The sequence below is a fragment of the Mauremys mutica genome, chromosome 1 (assembly GCF_020497125.1).
Source record: "Mauremys mutica isolate MM-2020 ecotype Southern chromosome 1, ASM2049712v1, whole genome shotgun sequence".
Classification (NCBI taxonomy): domain Eukaryota; kingdom Metazoa; phylum Chordata; order Testudines; family Geoemydidae; genus Mauremys; species Mauremys mutica.
In genome coordinates this window covers 364,880,404-364,899,629 of record NC_059072.1, presented here as the reverse complement: position 1 = coordinate 364,899,629, position 19,226 = coordinate 364,880,404, and the positions used below count along the sequence as shown (strand labels likewise).

General features: G+C 45.1%; 1 protein-coding gene across 1 annotated transcript; it reads right to left on the bottom strand.

Annotated features, from left to right (window-relative positions):
• Positions 1-9,597: 9,597 nt before the first annotated feature.
• Positions 9,598-10,596, bottom strand: LOC123354661 (olfactory receptor 52R1-like). The gene has a single exon (XM_044996787.1). The coding sequence runs from the start codon at positions 10,594-10,596 to the stop codon at positions 9,598-9,600; it is 999 nt and encodes a 332-aa protein (XP_044852722.1).
• Between the last annotated feature and the right edge of the window lie 8,630 nt (positions 10,597-19,226).

Here is a 19,226-nt window from a genome sequence, read left to right as displayed (position 1 = left end):
GTAGCCATTACTTACAGGCTGTCTGGAGCACTCTCAGGAAGCCTCACCAGGTAGGAGACAGGTTTATTCTAAGGCCTATTGTTTTTCCTAATGGCTCATTGCCCTGAATAGGTGCTTCCCAACCAGCTATTGAGTTACTCAGGTGTAACTATATAGTCAATATTCATAACTTCAGATACACAAATGATACATGCATGCAAAGAGGATAATCATATTCAGAAAATTGTAACTTTTCCAATGACAACTTACAACACATCTTGTATAAAATATATCATAATTATGCTACAATCTTAACATGCTAGTATCACTATGAAGAACATGGTTTACAGTGTCACACAAAGATGAGTGGTTCTTTCCAATGGTGAAATGCCTGAATTTACATAACAACAATAACAGTTGGAAACAAAATTGAGTAAAGCTTGTGACACCCAGGCTGCAGTTCTGTAGCTTGCCAGGGCAAAGAGACACTGAGACCTGCCCAGTCTGGGAGCCAGGAAAGGTCCCAGTGCTGGTCTTGGACCAACAATCAAAAGAGAAAATTAATTTCAACGGTGCCTGTCAGTGTTCACCCAGCTCCCTGCTCTCACCACCTCCACTGCTGCCTACCTGTTTGTGTACACCTCCCTGCCTGTTCACATAACCCACAACGCTGTCTGCTTCTGTGTATACCTTCCTCCTTTCCCCCACAACTCCGAGCACTGCCTGTCTGTCTGTGTACACACCCGCTGCCTGCCCCACAACAGCCAGTACTGCCCGCATGTCCATGTAGGTTCCCCACACCCACAACTTCCAGCCCTGACACACAGTGACACCCTTCACCCAGGACCAACACCAGGAGCTAGATCCCACAGCGCCAGCTCACAAAAATACCTCCTCAGACTAGGCAGAACTCAATGTCTGCCTGCACCAGGGAAAAGGGGAAGATCGGCCTGAACTGCCTCTCTGGGGTGAAGGGAACCCAGCAGCAGCTTTGCCTGTGCAGGAAGGAGGGAGGGACAGACCCGGCAGGAGGTAGAGAGGACGTGGAGACTAAAAGGAGCCAGCGTGAGTAATTCTTCTTCAAAACTACACAAACCTTTAACATATTACAGCCCATTAGAAACCCGCACACACCTTCCCCTGGCTGCTTTTCTGTGTTGGCAATTGCTGACATTGCCATGAGACTGAAGTAGGATTACTCATGGCCTCATTACGTCTCCCTATTTCAACCAGTTTCAGGACTACACACACACACACACACACACACACACACACACACAGATTTTCTGGACCTTCCCAGGTACTTTCCTGGACCTCCCCCGGTGAGATTTCCACCTGGTGTCCTCTATGCCAGAAACATGTTTTTATTTTTACTGCCGTTTGGTGCTTCTTGTTGTGATGGGTTAGATTACAGAACCCCCCTTGGGAACTGCCAACTGATGTGCTGAGACTACTTCTAAGTCTGTTTTTCCTGATAATGCTAAACAGTTCATGTCACCGTGCTGGTGAATTCCAGCCCAGATGGTTCTTGGCTTGAACCCTGGAACCCTTCCTGAGCCCTCAGCACTAATTTTAATGCAGAAACAGGCAACTCACTGAAATCCCGCTCAGCAGAAAAAGGAAATCTCTTTACAGCGACCGAAAGGCAGATCCCTGAGAATCAGCGTATGAATTTCACATGCCTGCCACTCGCTGTATTAGACAGCAACCTTTATGAATCCCCGTACAGTCTCTGTGGACCGTCAGGTTAGCCTCGTCTCCCTGACAATTCCCTCAGCTTCTTGAGCAGCAGGAACAGCAAAAAGTAAACCCTGGAGAACTTCAGCCTAAGAGCCTCCCAGGGGAGTGGAGAAACGATTCTCTCATACTAGGGGCTCAAATTGTCAGGGCAAACTGAGCCCTGCAGACTCGTTAAGGTGGCACAGCACTACTTAAACCCCGGAGAGAAAAGGAAGAGCCACGACATAGATGTACTCACTTGTCTGCCAGCATTTCTGTGCTGCCGCCTATTGTCATAGAATCTGAGCATCTCCTCCTCTCCTCCTGGCTGACAAGCCCTGTGCTCAATCGATGAGAACACGACATACACATGGAAAGACTCTCACAAATCCTTGTTTCAAATGCAGATTAACATCCCCTCCCATCGGATAACTTCTCTCTGACAGAGGACAGAACCGATTGCCCCTGCTTAGTCATAACCCCCCCGTAGTTCATTATCATGCCATGGGCAGGAGCAACTTCCTGAGTCCCTTCAGTGATCAGCATGTGCCCTGAAGCCTGGGGACTGCTAGAGTGACCGCACCAGCTATAATTAGGGAGGGTGAAGGGAGATGTTCAGAGACACAGATGTGAGTTAGCTGCCCGGTATCCATCAGCATTCAGTGGAGTTCTGGTGCCTACTGCCCTTGTGCCTTTTCCAATCTATTATAGTCATGGCCTTCACAATATCCCCTGGCAAAGAGTTCCATGGGATAGGTCCAAAGAGTTCCTTGAGGATTGGTCCATCAATGGCTACTAGTCAGGATGGGCAAGGATGGTGTCTGTAGCCTCTGTTTGCCAGAAGCTCAGAACAGGGAAACGGGGTTGGATTACTTGATGATTCCCCGTTCTGTTCATTCCCTCTGAAGCACCTGACATTGGCCACTGTCAGAACACAGCATACTGGGCTAGCTAGAGATTTGGTCTGAAACAGTTGTGCCATTCTTATGAGAGAGGGGGTATGATAAAGTTCTATACAACCATGACTGGTGTGGAGAAAGTGAACACAGAACCGTTGTTTACTCCTTCACATAACACAAGAACTAGGGGTCACCCAATGAATTTAACAGACAGCAAGTTTAAAACAAGTGAAAGGAAATACCCCATCACACACTGCACAGTCAACCTGTGGAACTGTTTGCCAGGGCGTGTGGTGAAGGCCAAGACTGTAACAGGGTTCAAAAAAGAATTAGATAAGTTAATTGAGGATAAGTCAATCAATGACTGTTAAACAAGATGTTCAGAGACACAACCTTATGCTCTGAGCGTCTTAGCCTCTGACTGCCAGATGCTGGGACTGGATGACAGGAGATGGATCCCTTGATAATTGACCTATTCTTTCCCTCTGAAGCACCTGGCACTGACCACTGTCAGAAGACAGATAAGAACTTAAGACTGGCCACACTGGGTCAGGGCAATGGTCCATCTAGTCCAATACCCCGAGTCCCCTTTTTCTTCTCTGGGTGCTGGACCTCAGTCGATGGGGCCCACATGCCTCACTACCTCAAACAGTCCCTGCCATCAAACCAGTAATTTGAATCGCAAACTTGGTAGTAACCATAACTCTCAATCATGCAGTTTGAACACTTGCAGCTGGACTCCTGTGTTATAGGCCTTTTCTTGTACCAGTTGTGCATTTAGCAAATTCTTCTAGCAAACACCTGTCCTCAGGTGATTTCTTAATGGAGGAATGTATTCGACTATGCTCAGTGCCTGGGGTCTTTGCTCTGCCATGTTTCTCGAAGCAGGTCTGGAAATCCTTGAGGTCGCTTCCCAGACACCCAGTTAAAAGGGAGAAAACTTGGTAGCTTGAGGCACCTCCCTGATAGCAAAAAAGAGAGGGGCGGGGATAGTTGGTCCCAGTGTCTAGGATCCGACGCTACAAACTTCTTTAATGTCACCATCAAAGTTTTGAGAAATCGATCCACCAACCTAACAGTTTGGGGATGATAGATCAACGTTCTGAATGTCTTTACCCTCAGTAGGTCACACAGTTCTTTCATTAGTTGTAAAGTGAAGTTAGGCCATTGATCAGTTAGGATTTCTCGGGGTATTACCAAGCGGGAGCAGAATTTCATGAGCTAATTTGCAATGGTGGGTGCATTGGTGGAGCGCAAGGGGATGGCTTCGGGGTGCACACCGTGTAGACAAGGATAATGATGGTATGTTAATACTGCACAGCACTCTTCTCTAGGAGCCCCACAAAGTCTATGCCTGTTGTTTCAAATAGGTTATCAACATGGGGGAGCAGCTGAGAGGGGCTTTGGGTATTCCCCTAGGACTGGCCAATGTAGGAGAGAGAGAGAGACAGCCTAGAGCACTGGTCCTGCTGCAAGATCTGAGGCCTGAACCAGAGGCTGTGAACCAAAGTCAGGCCAGGTATTAAAGCAGATGCTCAGATGTTCACTGTCCAGTACATGAACTTGGCAAAGTTGTTTCTAGTGTACTAGGCCCTAGATATTTACCTAAATCTATTCCTGCTAGTGCGGATACATCCCAACCTAGTACAAGATAAGATGGCTTGACAAAATAATGAATTGAGCAGTTTTGTCTAAGATATGAGGCACAAGGGGAAGTAACAAACAGATGTAATGAAACAGAAAATGTGGTATGCAAGTTGTTTATCCCAGTTGTTTATCTCAGTCTATAAATGTTGGGTTACCTCGCCTTAATCCTTTGTGTGGCCTAGGGGACAGCACAGACTCCTGCTGCTGACTCAGCCACTCGGCACTCATGTGTTAGCATACCTGTGACCATGGAGGCAGGGCGCTCTGGCTATGCCTGGAGGGCAATGCACCTTTGTCACTACCTTTGTCACTGAACCGTGCCTGTGGTCTTTAATTATGAGTAACTTTGAGGTCTGCTGAATGAGCAGGCTGCCTTGTCAACTAATAACGATAACATTGGAGCTCCAAGGACAGACGCACAGAGCAACCTGAACAGCGTTACCGAGGCAACAACATTCCAGCCTTCGGCCCTTAACAAGGGCCAGCTGACACTCTGGGCAGGAAGCACAGCAGTCGCTGACTAGCTCCAAACAGCGGAGTTGTTCTCCCCTGCACTCAAAGTATGGCCACTGCCTCAGTCGCTGCGGTTCCATCACGACCCCAGTCACCACGGGAAGTTGTTCATAGGCATGGCTAAGGATAAGATTATGTCACAGAGATCACAGAATCCATGACTTTAAGAGACATCCTTGACATTTTACACTTGAGCCCTGGGGTGGCAGAACCAGAGCTGTCAGCTGGTGAGGGCCCAAGAGCCGTAAGCCCAGGCAGTGGGTGGGGTACCCAGAGCTGTCAGCCACAGTGGCGGCTCTGCTCCAGCTCCAGGCAAAAACCTGCAGCTCCACTGCTCCGGGCTCCGCTCCAAAGCCCTGTTTATTACAATATATCTTTTCTGAGATGCAGTAAAAGCCATCCTAGAGAGTCCATGCTGTAGGGAGTTCCACATTCACCTGGTAGCTCAAAAACTGAGCGTGGGGAAAAAACAACCTTTTGTCAAGACAGGGATAAAGATCACAAAAGTAGGTTATTAAATATATTAAGCACAAAAGAAATCCTAGAAAAGGTTTAGGCCAATGGCTAGAGGGAGAAAGGAGGTTTGTTAATGTTGCAGAAAAGTTAGAAGTGGTCCAGAAATAGTTGTGTTCTGCATTTGGAAAGAAGCAGTATGAGGTACTCATATCACATGAGGTGATGAAATATCTTCCAGTGAATTTACAATCAAGGAGGGTGTTAAACAGTATCTACAGTAGAACATTAGGGTTATGAACACCAGAGTTACGAACTGACCGATCAACCGCACATCTTATTTGGAACTGGAAGTAAACAATCAGGTAGCAGCATAGCCAAAAAATAAAAAAAATTTAAAAAAAGCAAATACAAGACATTTCTGTGTTAAACATAAAGTGTTAAAAAAAAGGAAAATTTTAAAAACAATTGAGAAGGTTAGGAAACAATGGAAAAGCTGGTAAGGGATTAATTAAAAAATAAATCTAGGAATATAATTAATCCCGTGCAACAACATGGTTTTTGGAAAAAAAAATCTTGTTAAATGTACCGAAGATTATGATTTAATGAGAATATAAGTTTGGCTGATCAAGAGAACTGTGCAAATGCAATAAACTTCAATTTCTTTGAAGCATTTAGTAAGGGGAAACATTCAGGTGAAAAAATGAACACCATACAATATCAGTAGATGTGATAAAAAAAAACCAGGAGTACTTGTGGCACCTTAAAGACTAACAAATTTATTTTAGCATGAGCTTTCGTGAGCTGCAGCTCACTTCTTCGGATGCATAGAATGGAACACACAGACAGGGGATATTTATACATACAGAGAACATGAAAAGGTGGAAGTATGCATACCAACAGGCAGAGTCTAATCAACTGAGATGAGCTATCGTTAGCAGGAGGAAAAAAAACTTTTTGAAGTGATAATTAAGATGACCCATAGAAGGTGTGAGGAGAACTTAACATAGGGAAATAGATTCAATTGGTGTAATGACCCAACCATTCCCAGTCTTTGTTTAGGCCACAGTTAATAGTATCTAGTTTGCATATTAATTCAAGTTCAGCAGTTTCTCTTTGGAGTTTGTTTTTGAAGTTTTTTTGTTGCAAAATTGCCACCTTCAAGTCTGTCACTGAGTGGTTAGAGAGGTTGTGATGTTATTAATATGAACTGTGACCATATAGATCATTCTTGCAACCAAGGTCCTAGGTGTCTAAGATGAGGTTATGATTTGCTGGCTATGATTACTCTATCTGTATGCATATATCATTTTTGTATTTAAAGTTATAAATATTGGCTCTAAACTGTCTGTATTTCAAACTTGTGCTATGCTTCTGGGTGACACCCCAGGCAATTTGGCGTCAGCACTGCCTAGCCTGCTTGATGGCCCATTAAGGACCATCCATTGAGACTGGATTGAGTCTCACTGACCTATTGAGAGAAGGCAGATACACCTTGTGACTCAGCAAGGCATGCAGGGACATGTCTATGGACAGAACTCTAAGGTTTTTCCATGCCATGTGCTGGATAGCTTGTTTTTGGAACTCCTCCATCTTGTCTTCAGTCCTGCTCCATACCTCCTTACCTTGCTACAAACTGAAGCTCTGAACAAAGGACTGAATGATTCATCCCAGCTGGGGATGTTCCAGAGACTTGATTTGAGCCTGCAGTTAATTTCATCATTGCTACAAGCCTGAACCAAAAACTTTGCCATTACTGGATGTAATTGCTTTTTTATGAAAAAACCTTTAGATTTTAGATTCTAAAGGCTTGGCAACAGCATGATTCGTGGGTAAGAGCTGACGGCTTGGTCCTTTGGGATCAGGAGAACCACTTTTCTTTTACTGGGGTATTGGTTTTCATAACCATTCGTCCCCATAACGAGTGGTGTTGGTGGTGATACTGGGAAACTGGAGTGTCCGAGGGATTTGCTTTTATGACTTGTGGTTAGTCAGTGGGGTAAAACCGAAGTCCTCTCTGTTTGGCTGGTTTGGTGCCTTAATAGTAAAGGAACTCTAGCTCTGGGCTGTAACTGCCCTGCTCTAATCAATTTGTCCTGAATTGATACTCTCAGTAGCGTCCCACCATAGGTAGCATCATTCCAGTAGACCACATGTAAAATGGAATAAAAAGTGGCTAATCTACAGAGCTCAGAAAGGGTCATTGTCAGTGAATGGGGCAGTTTCTAGCGGGTTTCTGCAGGGATCAGTTCTCGGCCCGATGCTATTCAATATTTTAATCAATAATCAGGAAGCAAATAGAAAATCACTGCAGATAAAATGTGTGATGACCCAAAGATTGGCAGAGTGGTTCCAATGAGGAGGCCAGGGCAGGCATACCAATTAATCTGGAGCATTTCCTGAGCTGGGCCCATGCAAACAAAATGTTTTGATACAGACAAATTCAATGTTTTCCACTCAGAATAGGGAATGCAGGCCCAACCCACAGACTAGGGCACTGTATTATGGAACACAACGACCTGTAAAATGATTTAGGGATCATAGTGGACAATCTACTCATCGTGAGCTTCCGATGTGATGCTGTGTCCTGAAAGGCTGATGTGATCCTTGGATGCATAAACAGGAGAGTAGTGAGTTAGAGCAGGGGAAGGATTTTACCTCTGCACATGGCATTGGAGAAACCAACTGCATCCAGTTAAAAGGTAGGAATCAAAGCATTGAATAAATGGTGATAATGGAGAGAGGTAAAGAGTTGTGATCCCCAAGGGCCTATACTGGGACCAGGTCTATTCAACATAGTCTGGAAAAAAGGAAAACAGTGAGGTGGCAAAATTTGCAGATGATACAAAATTACTCAAGATAGTGAAGGCCAAAGCAGATTGAGAAATGTTACAAAGGGATTTCACAAATCTGGGTGACTGGACAACACAATGGCAGATGAAAGTCATTGTTGATAAATGCAAAGTAACGCACATGGCAAAATATAATCCCAACTATTGATACAAAAAGATGGAGTTAAAATTACTGTTACCCATCAAGAAAGAGATCTTGGAGTCATTGTGGAGTCATAGTTCTCCGAAAACATCCACTCAATGTGCAGCGGCAGTCAAAAAAGTGAACAGAATATTGGGAATCAATAGGAGACTGCTAGATAATAAGACAGACAATATAATATTGCATCTATATAAATCCGTGGTACACCATTACATTGAATACTGCATGCAGATTTGGTCACCCTATCCCAAAAAAAGATGTATTGGACTTGGAATACTTACAGAGAAGGGCAATGTAAGACTGAGACTTTTCAGATTTGAAAACAGATGACTAAGGGGTGATATGGTATAGGTCTATAAATCATGACTGGCTTTGAAACATTGAATAAGGAAATGTTATTTACTCTTTCACAAAACACATAACTAGGGCTCACACAATGAAATTAATAGGAAACAGATATTAAAAAAGAAAGTATTTCTTCAAGTCAGCCTGTCAACCTTTTTGCCAGAGGATGTTGCAAAGGTTAAAACGATAACATGGGCCCAATAAGAACCAAATAAGTTCACAGAGGATAGGTCCACCAGTGGCTAATAGCCAGGATGGGCAGAGATGGTGTCCCGAGCCGCTGTTTGCCAGAAGCTGGGAGTGGGTGACAGGGCATGAATCACTTGACGATTACCCTGTTCTGTTCATTCCATCTGAAAGCACTTGGCATTGGCCACTGTTGGAAAACAGGATACTGGACTAGATGGACCACTGGTCTTACCCAGTATGGCCCTTCTCATGTTCTTATACAGACCCCAGATGTATCTGTCACCTGCCATAACCTACCAGACCCCGATCCCCTCCTAGAACTGAGATAGAACCCAGTAGTCCTGACGGGGTCTCTCTCTCTCTCTCTCTCACTCTGTAGAGTTAATAACAAAGTAAGAATATACATCAACATTTTAAACCTAACAAGATGTCAGAACATGTTAGTATTAGAGGCGAGTGGGTCTAATACTTATTTCTCTTTCTTTCTTTTATATAGGAATTAGATACTGTGCTCCTGTCAGCGAATTGCTAAGTTATCTGCCAAAACCCACGAGTTTTCAAGAAGCCCCTGGAATCATGGTCAAAGTGGATGCACCCTAACAAAATCTGAAATGTGCCCCTTGCAGCTGAGGATGGGGATGGAAATGTTCCAGTTACCAGCAATTAGAAAGATGGGAACCCAATGAATTGTGCACAGACCGATTCCCCAGTTTGTCACGCTGACACAGTAAGGCCAGGAAAGGATTTAATGTCTTTTTGACTGATCAGTAAGTGATTCAGGGAAGAGGGTCCAGAACCACATCACCAGCCAGCTCTGCCTGGAGCTCGGACTGAGAGCCAGTGAACAAGGAGAAAACTTTTAGGTCCCTTTATGAGTAAAGAGCTGGAAAAGCCTGTCCCAGATCTCTTTGGACCTCACCCCATAGATGATAGGATTTAGCATGGGGGGCACCAGGAGGTACACATTGGCCATGAGAACATGGAAATGCAGGGGCACATTGTGGCCAAACCGGTGCATGAAGGCGGAGAAGAGACATGGGATGTAAAAGGCTAAGATGACACAGAGGTGGGAGCCGCAGGTCCCAAAAGTCTTGAGGCGGGCGTCCTTTGTGGGGAGGCTGAAGATGGCCCTGAGGATCAGGGTGTAGGACACGGCAATAGAAGACACATCCAGTCCAATCACAGAGAATACCACAAAGAGACCGTAGTAATTACTGATGCGGATGTCGGCGCAGGCCAGCTTCACCACAGCAATGTGCTCGCAATACGATTGGGGGATAATGTTAGTTGTACAATATGGCCACATTCTTGCAAGGAAGGGATAGGGTAGTGCGAACATGGCACCGCGCAGCACCACAGCCAGGCCGATCTTGGCCACCACAGGGTTTGTCAGGATGGTGGAATGTCTCAGGGGATGGCAGATGGCCACGTAGCGATCCAAAGCCATGGCAACAAAGATCCCAGACTCCATCGCTGAAAAGCAGTGAATGAAGTACAGCTGGGTGAGGCAGGCACTGAAATCAATCTCCCTGGAATTAAACCAGAAGATGCTCAGTGTTTTGGGCAGGATGGACGTAGACAGGACCAGGTCAGTGACGGCCAGCATGCAGAGGAAATAGTACATGGGCCCATGGAGGCTCATCTCGCTCTTCACAATGAACAGGATGGTGAAGTTCCCCAAGATGGCTATGGCATACATTGCACAGAAGGGAATGGAGATCCAGATATGGGCCCCTTCCAGGCCTGGAACACCCAGCAGGATGAAGGTGGAGGGGTTGGTGAAGTTGGTTGTGTTGGAATCTGACATGGAGTAGGGGAGAAGGTGTCCAATGCTGAGGTAGAACGGTGTCTCCTGCATGTGCTCCAGCTCATGTACCGTACCTTCCTCTGACTTCCTGTATGTGCCCAAGCTCTAGAGTGTTGGTTGCAGTAAATATTCCTGGATGTAGACACAATGTTAATGTGAGACACTTCATGCACTACTGGAGGTTGTTGTCATGAGTGAAGCAGATTGTCCTCTTTTCACACACTGACAAATGACCTTTGCCTCAATAATTCCTACACATCTGATGTGGGAAACCTTAATAGGCACCAGCAGGAAACAAGAGTGTGGATACTGGTTATCCAACATTGTTACTGTCATAGGTTTCACCCCCACTCTGAACTTTAGGGTACAGATGTGGGGACCTGCATGAGAACCCCTAAGCTTAATTACCAGCTTAGATCTGGTTGCTGCCATCATCAAACAGTTTAAACACGTTTATGGGAAAGTCATTTGGAAACTTTTCCTTCTCCTTCCCCACCAATTCCCTGGTGAACACAATTCAAAATCCTTGGATCTTAAACCAAGGAGAAATTACTCATCCTCCTTTTCCTGGCAGGACTGGAGTTTAATTTCCCTTTCCCCCACCAATTCCTGGTGAGTCCAGATCCAACCCCCTTGGATCTTAAAACAAGGAAATATCAATCAGGTTCTTAAAACAAGACTTCTAATTAGAGAAAAAGAAAGGTGAAATGAAAACGTCTGAGATTAACATGCAAGGAAATTTCACAGGCAACAGATTCAAAACACAGAGGAGTCTCCCCTGGGCAAAACATTAAAGTTACACAAAAGAAAAACCCAGTTTAAATCTCCCTCTTATGCAAAAAAAATCACAAAAGGAAATGAACATAATCTAATTTATTCCTTCAACTACCTTGGTGGATTCCTGGATCTTTTCATTCTGGCACAGAACTTAATGAATAGAACAAAGGAAAAACTTCCCTACTTCCTCTTCAAAAATCTTGTCCCCCCATTGGTTCCTCTGGTCAGGTGTCAGCTAGTCTAGGTGAACTTCTTAACCCTTTACTGTTTATGATATTGTTCCTTAATGCAACAAAACCCAGGCTAGAGAGTCCCTGCTCTAAGGAGTTCCCCGTTCACCCAGTTGCTCAAAACCTGAGAGAGGAAAAAAAAATCTTTGACTAAATATGTACCAGAGGGAAACATCCCAACTAGAAGACACCTCAGGGGAAAGACCTGGGCAACACTGATAGCAGATCGATGGAAACAACTGCTCATTCACAGCAGTGGTCAAAACAAAGAAAATGTTTGGATGCCTAAGGAATGGGATGGAGAATTACACATGCTGGGTGTCTGATTCCGGCTGAATTCTATTTTGAGTTTCTGGCATAATGTTTGAGGCGACTTTTCTAAATGAAGCTAGGAGAAAAGATGTGTTGCCCATGTTCAAAAATTTGTGTAATCACTCGAGTGAGGAGCCCAAGCATCTCCATGGAGATAAAAGTCAGGGAACAGCCCATGCTCCCTCGTTAACAACCAGAGCCCTGAAATGCAAGCGAAGGACAAGGTGACAGTGTCTGTGCATTAACACACAGCTGGCTCCTGAGGTCTTTACTCAGTTCTTACGCCAACGGCAGTTTTGACTCAATGGGGTCTGGTAAACTATGGGCCAGGGCCTCAGAATTTGGCCTTGTATTGTGCATCCTGAGGGATCCACTGTGGCACTGAAATAAAGCAAATTTGAGGCTGGAGGCCATCAGCCCGGGAGGGCCCAGCAAAGATGGACATTTTAGCCCATGATACTTAAGCAAACTCATCCCCTGTGGCAAGGGCCCTTGGATGTTTATTGGCTGTGCAGAGCAAAAAGGACCAGAGACCTATTATTGATCCCATCATGCCCACATTGCACTGGGTTTGTTGATCAGGTGAGCTCCTCAGCAAGAGATGGGTACCTGTGAATTCTGAGTCAGACACGTCTTCCCTGGGAATCCCCCTCAGGTAGCCGAGTCCCACACCTCTCTCACCCCAGCATCTGCAGCAACATCTCACGCCAAGAGCTGACACAGGTGTGCACCATTTATAATATAGCTCTGTGCAATCCCAGGGGGGTTCGCTCAGCCTCTAGCAGAGAAGTGACATCTGAATGTAAACAGGCTGGAGACAAGCCTGTCTGCACTTCTGTGCTCTTTATCCAGCTTTGGGAGTAAACAGTAATTAAGGGACCTTCCCAAAGGGAGATGAGAACTCTTGGGGTCTTTGCTGGTCAGAGAGGAATTGGCTGCTCTGTGCATTTTAAAAATTATAGTTGATTAGTAGGATAAAAAGGGATAATGCTTAAAATTCCATAGGGTCTGATACCCTGTAAATTCCTAGGCAGGGATGGGAAGAAACTAGGCAGACTGATCTATAGAAAGATGGCTGAGGGGAGACACAGGCACTTTCTGCAGGCACATGGGGCTGTTACTAAGGGATCAGAGATCAGTAATAATCACCAGTAACTATAATCATACTGTGCAGCACCTTTCATTGCAGGATGTTCAAAACACCTAGCAAAGGAAAGTCACTATGACCATAGCCCCATTAAACAGATAGGTAAACTGAGGCACAGGGAGCCATTATTTGGCCAAGGTCACACAGAGATTGGGTGGCAGGATGACAGAACCCAGGCATCCTGACTTCCCTGCCATAAGCACGGCCTCTCTGTCAGGCAAAGAGGGAAGTGGACTCCTGCTCTGGGAGGGAATGTTTATTGGGTGGGATGTAGAGGCAAGGCTGGCAGAGGGAGTCTGAGCCTGAGTCTGATCCTGAGCCAAGCTCTCAAGGTGAATCTGAGGTTTTCAGAACTAGCTCTGGTTTGTTAGTTCCCCCTCCTGTGAGCTGTGAACTCCGGGACTCCACTTTCACTGTCACTCAGAAACCTGCCAATGCATGTGTGACACTCGGTACCTCAGGGGAACATCCTGCACCCCCATGCTCATCCTGATAATACGAGTGTGTTGTAACCAATGCAAAGTTTGTGATGTTGGGTGTCTGTGACGCTCTAAGGTAAAAATTTCACCTTTCGAGTGTTTTGCTCTTTTGCGCTACACAAGGCTCTTAACATTCCTGAAAAGAGTGTAATAACCTGCTTGCTCTGCCTCACTGGGGCTATGTCTCCACTGCACACCTCACAGCAGCACAAATGTACTACTGCAGCTGCGCCCTGCAAGGTGTGCTGTGTAGCCGCTCTATGCTGGCAGGATAGAGCTCCCCGCCATCATAATTAAACCACCCCTACTGTGCGGCAGCAGCTGTGTCGGCTGGAGAGCTTCTCCTGCCAACATGGGGCTGTCCACACCAGCGCTTTGGTCAGTGAAACTTTTCTCAGTCAAGACTGTGTTTTTTTCACAATGCTGGCAGGGAAAAGTTTTACCAATAAAAGTGCCAGTGTAGAGAAAGCCTCAGTTGCAGGCTAGTAAAGACGTCCACTGCCTCAAGTCCTGCACTGTTTAAGAAGATTGATATATCCTGCTGGTCTCCTTTCTCACCAAACCCAGATGCTTGCGTAGATATATCCCAAACTCTGTCTGAATCTCTTCCTGGAGCCTGCTGAATTACCTGAGAGTTTCAAGTCCTTGGGGGGTTTCAGTTGTTCCATCTCCAGGGTGGATCCTTCATTCCTTCATTACAGACCTGTGTAATGATGCTGCCTTTGGTGGGACACAACTGAGTATGAATTCAGGACAAATTGCTTAGAGCAGGGCATTCACAGCCCCAGGCTGGTAGTTTTCCACCTCTAAGGCACACCAAACCAGCCTGCCAGAGAGGACTTCTGTTTTACCCTACTGGCTAACCAGAAGTCATAAAAGCAATTTCCTTAGACACTCCAGTTTCCCAGTATGAAAACCAGGACCACTCCTTATGGAGATGAATGGTTATGAAAACCAATATCCCAGTAAAAGAAAAAAAAAGAAAAAAAACTTCTCCCAATCCCAAAGGACCAAGCCCCAGACCCAGGTCAATATAACAAGCCAGATCTTACCAACAAATCACGCTGTTGCCAATCCTTTAGAATCTAAAATCTAAAGGTTTATTCATAAAAAGAAAGAAATATATATGAGAGCTAAAATTGGTTAAATGGAATCAATTACATACAGTAATGGCAACGTTCTTAGTTCAGGCTTGTAGTAGTGATGGAATAAACTGCAGGTTCAAATCATGTCTCTGGAGTACATCCACATCTGGGATGTGTCTTTCAGTCCTTTGTTCAGTCTAGCCATTGATAGGAAGAGATCATCCATCAGTGCTTTTAAAGCAGGGAAAGTGGATAGCAATTATTAGAAATGAGAAGTTATAAAATGTAGAAAATGGATAAGGGAAGCAAAAGACACTGGAGACAAATCCATGGCTAGCAGAGCTGAGGAAAATAATAATAAGTTTTTGTTAGTATATTAGAAACAAAGGAAATCCTAATAGCAGTATTGGCCTTTACTAGATGGAGATGGTAACACTGTTAATAGTGATGCACATTGGGCAAAAATGTTCAATAAACCTTTCTGTGCTGTATTTGGAAAGAAGCAGGATGATGCACTCAGATCACATGAACTTCTTTCCAGTCCACTGGTAACTATGGGGGATGGTAAACAGCACCCACTAGGGTCCATAGGGAATCATCATCCAATGGGTTTTTTTTCCTTGTAGTTCACAAAGGTCCTTAAGCTCCTAAATCCCACTGATTTGGGCCTCTAGAGGCCTGGCTAATGGGCTGGAGAGAGGTGCCTATTTCCACCTGGGACCATCAGCTGTGAGCCCTCCGCTAGAGCAAGGTGCTGTAGCACAGGTTAGCACTTCCTCATGAGAGACATAAGAACATATATAGGAATGACCTTACTGGGTCAGAACCAAGGTCCATCTAGCGCAGTATCCTGTCTCTCTACAGTGGCCAATGCCAGGTGCCCCACAGGGAATGAACAGAACAAGTAATCAGCAAGTGATGCATCACCTGTCACTCATTCCCAGCTTCTGGCAAACAGAGGCTAGGGACACCGTCCCTGCCCATCCTGTCTAGTAGCCACTTATGGACCTATGCTCCATGAATTTATCTAGTTCTTTTTTTAACCCTGTTATGGTCTTGGACTTCACAACATCCCCTGACAAGGAGTTCCATGGTACAAAAGAGGTGGCCTCATTGCCTCTAGACTCAAGACCCGCCCCCAGAATGGAACACGATCATATATTGGAAGGGGTGGTACCACGGGAGGGGCACTACAAGAATAATTATGTTTGCTCAGAAGAGGGGGGCAGAAGAGGGAGCTCCATCAGCATGTGGAGCTAGGGGTCAGGAGAAGACGGTTCTATCGGAGTATTGAATAGTAGAAGAGGGAGGGAAGAGGCATATAGAAATAGCCCGACTAGTGTGAAGGGCTTTGGAATATGGTTAAACTGTATCAGTGTATAGAGAGAGCCTGACTGATGTGAAGCACTGCAGAATATGCTTGATTGTTTAGCCCAATAAACCCATCGAATTGCCTGCAGATTGGACTCTGGACTGTTATTTTTCCAGCAGACTGTGTCTGGGAACTGAGAGGGAGGAGGTTAGCTGGAGCCCTGCCAACACATATGCTTGTTGACCCCCTCAGAGATTTATAGTAGATTGGTGAGGCATGATATTCCTTTACAAAAACCATGTTGACTCTTCCCCAACAATTAATGTATGTGTCTGACAATGTTGTTCTTTACTACGGTTTAAACCAGTTTGCCCAGTACTGAAGTCAGGCTTTCTGGCCTGTAGTTGCCAGGGTCACCTCTGGAGCTCTCTTTTAAACATTGGCATCACATCAGCTGTCCTCCAGTCATTTGGAAGAGAAGCTGATTTTAATGCTATGTTACAGACTACAGTTAGTGGTCCTGCAATTTCACATTTGAGTTCCTTCAGAACTCTTGGGTGAATACCATCAGGACCTGGAGACTTATTACTGTTTAGTTTATCAATTTGTTCCAAAACCTCCTCTAATGACACCTCAATCTGGGACAGTTCCTCAGATTTGTCACCAGATTTGTGCTCCACTTGGGACTAAATCAAGAATCGTGTCTCCTCTTGTGGGTTGCAGGACTAGCTGCTCCAAGAAGCAGTTATTTAAGGTGCCAAGAAACTTTATCTCTGCATCCCGTCCTGAGGTGACATGTACCCAGTCAATATGGGGATAACTGAAATCCCTCACTATTATTGAGTTTTTTATTTTACCTAAAAGATGTGTTTTGGTTCAAGTGCTTGGGAAATCTCAGCTCAGGTTACAAAGGTTAGTGCGTGTCCTCTCCACATTGAGGGAGAGGCGAACTGGGTAATGAACTTACACTGGCCAGGCTTCAGAGCAGGGCAGGACAGTGCAGTTTTGGTGTAGAAGGCTGAGGAGCTGGGGGAATTGGCTTGAGCCTCTCTAGTGTTAGTTTTGAGTGGCTGGGAGATTATTCATGTAACTCAGTGGGGTTTGTCCCTGCCTGTGGATGGCTGTGTAAGTGCAGAACCTGCCAGAGGTTTGTGGCTTGACACAGCATCACAGTGACAGAGGGACACCCCAGGTTGGCGGGACAGAGGGCTCAGCTGTCCTACAGTCCTGGTTGCACCTCGGGGAACCCATCACAGGAGGTCTGTTCTTGGGCTAGTCCCAGAAAACACAGGGACTCTCACCTCTCTGGGCAAGTTGTTTGAAGCCAAGGGGGTGGCTGGTGGTACCTGGAGGAAACAGCCAAGTCCCCCTCTCACTGTTAAAGAACTCTTTCCTCCCTTCTTTGTACAAGGACCAGGCTCCCTGCATCAAAACATGGTTTTATCTGCTCCAGTGGCTGTAGTGTCCCAGCTGCTTGCCCTGCTAGAACCCAGGCAATGGGCCTTGCTTAGGTGGCTGGCAGCTGTCGCACCCTTGCGGAACGAGAACATGGTGTGATGCTGTACGATTGAATAGGATCATTTTTATCATTGTTGTTACCACTTGTCAGGGTTCCCTCCCCACTCTGAACTCTGGGGTACATATGTGAGGACCCACATGAAAGACCCCCTAAGTTTATATTCTACCATCTTAGATTAAAATTTCCCCAAGGTACAATTCCTTTCCTTGTCCTCGGACGGTATTGCTGCCACCACCAAGTGATTTACACAAAAATTGAGGAAAAGGGTCACTTGGAGTCTCTATTCTCCCAAGCCCCTTCACCCCTTTTCCGGGGGAGGCTTGAGAGTAATGTGAGTACCGACCACACTCTTTGCCTTTAGGACACTGAAAATCAATCGGGTTCTTAAAGGAAGAACTTTATTTAAAGAAAAAGTAAAAGAAACACACCTGCAAAATCAGGATGAAAGGTAACTTTACAGGGTAATAAAAAATTTAAAACACAGAGGATTCCCCTCTAGGCTCAGCTTCAAAGTTACAAAAAACAGGACTAAAATTCCCTCTTAGCATAGGGAAAATTCACAAGCTAAAACAAAAGATAATCTAACACATTTCCTTGCCCCTACTTACAATTTTTGTAGTCTTAGATTGATCATTCCAGGTATGTTTTTAGGAGATGTTTTACCGTCCAGAGAGGGAAGAAACAAAGAGAGCCCAAACAAAACCTCTCTCCCCTCCCCCAATTTGACAGTATCTTCTTTCCTTATTGGTCCTTTTGGTCAGGTGCCAACCAGGTTATTTGAGCTTCTTAACCCCTTACAGGTAAAGTGATTTAGAACAGCTTCCCAGGAGGGATTGTATGTTACCCTTAGCTCTATGTTTATCACACCACTGTTATACAATTGCAACAAATCTTGTTCAAAGTATGTCATGTCAGGAGTGAATGTGAAAATTATGATTCCCTAAGTATGATTGTCTTGTTTATAGGCGTATATCTTCTTTGTGTCTGAAGTTATGAATATTGACGATTTGTGGTATGGACTTTGTTTGGGACAGTAAAATTCCAAGCACAAGTCAGAGGATATAAAAGAACCCCTGAGTCATCTTCATCCTGTCTTCCTTTCCCTACACCGGATTTCCAACACAGAAGCTCTGAACAAAGACTGATGACCAGCAAGCAGCTTCGGTAATTTCCAGAGAGACTTTTGCAAGGAGGCAGTTTATACCATCACTGCTATGATTCTGATCTATGAACACAGAAAAATCACTTGCATATATCTGACCTATAAACCATTTATAGCTCCTCTTCTTTTATTTTATTTTTAAACCTTTACTTTTTAATTGCTAAAGGATTGGCAGCAGACTGATCCCTGGGTAAGATCTGAGTTATATATTGACCTGGCTAAGTGGCTGGTCTCTTGAGATTAGAAGGACCCTATATGTGGTGAAAGTGGTTTTCACTGACTGCTCATCATAGAGTCTAGTGTCAGGGTGGTGAGCCAAGGGCAGGGATGCCTCAGGAGACTGCACTTTTGGCTTCTAGTTAACCAGTGTGGTGAGACAGAAATTTACATTTGGTACTGGCTTAGTATAATCTAATGACAGAAAAACCACCAGTCTGGGGTAAGTCTTCCCTATTTCTCAGCAGTTTGTAATGAATTTGGCATCCTCAGCTGTGTCGCACTGAGGCACAGTGACACATGGTCACAGAGTTCAGTGCTGATAGGTGATTCCCGGACTATTGCTCACTACTCCCAAGAGATATCCCCCTTTTACAGATGGGGAAACTGAGGCAGCAGGAAGGGAAGTATCTTGCACCAGGAACATAGGTTACGAGTCTCT

Bases quoted from the DNA above. Each gene is read 5' to 3' on its own strand.
- LOC123354661 (XM_044996787.1), bottom strand. From the start codon at position 10,596: ATGCAGGAGACACCGTTCTACCTCAGCATTGGACACCTTCTCCCCTAC.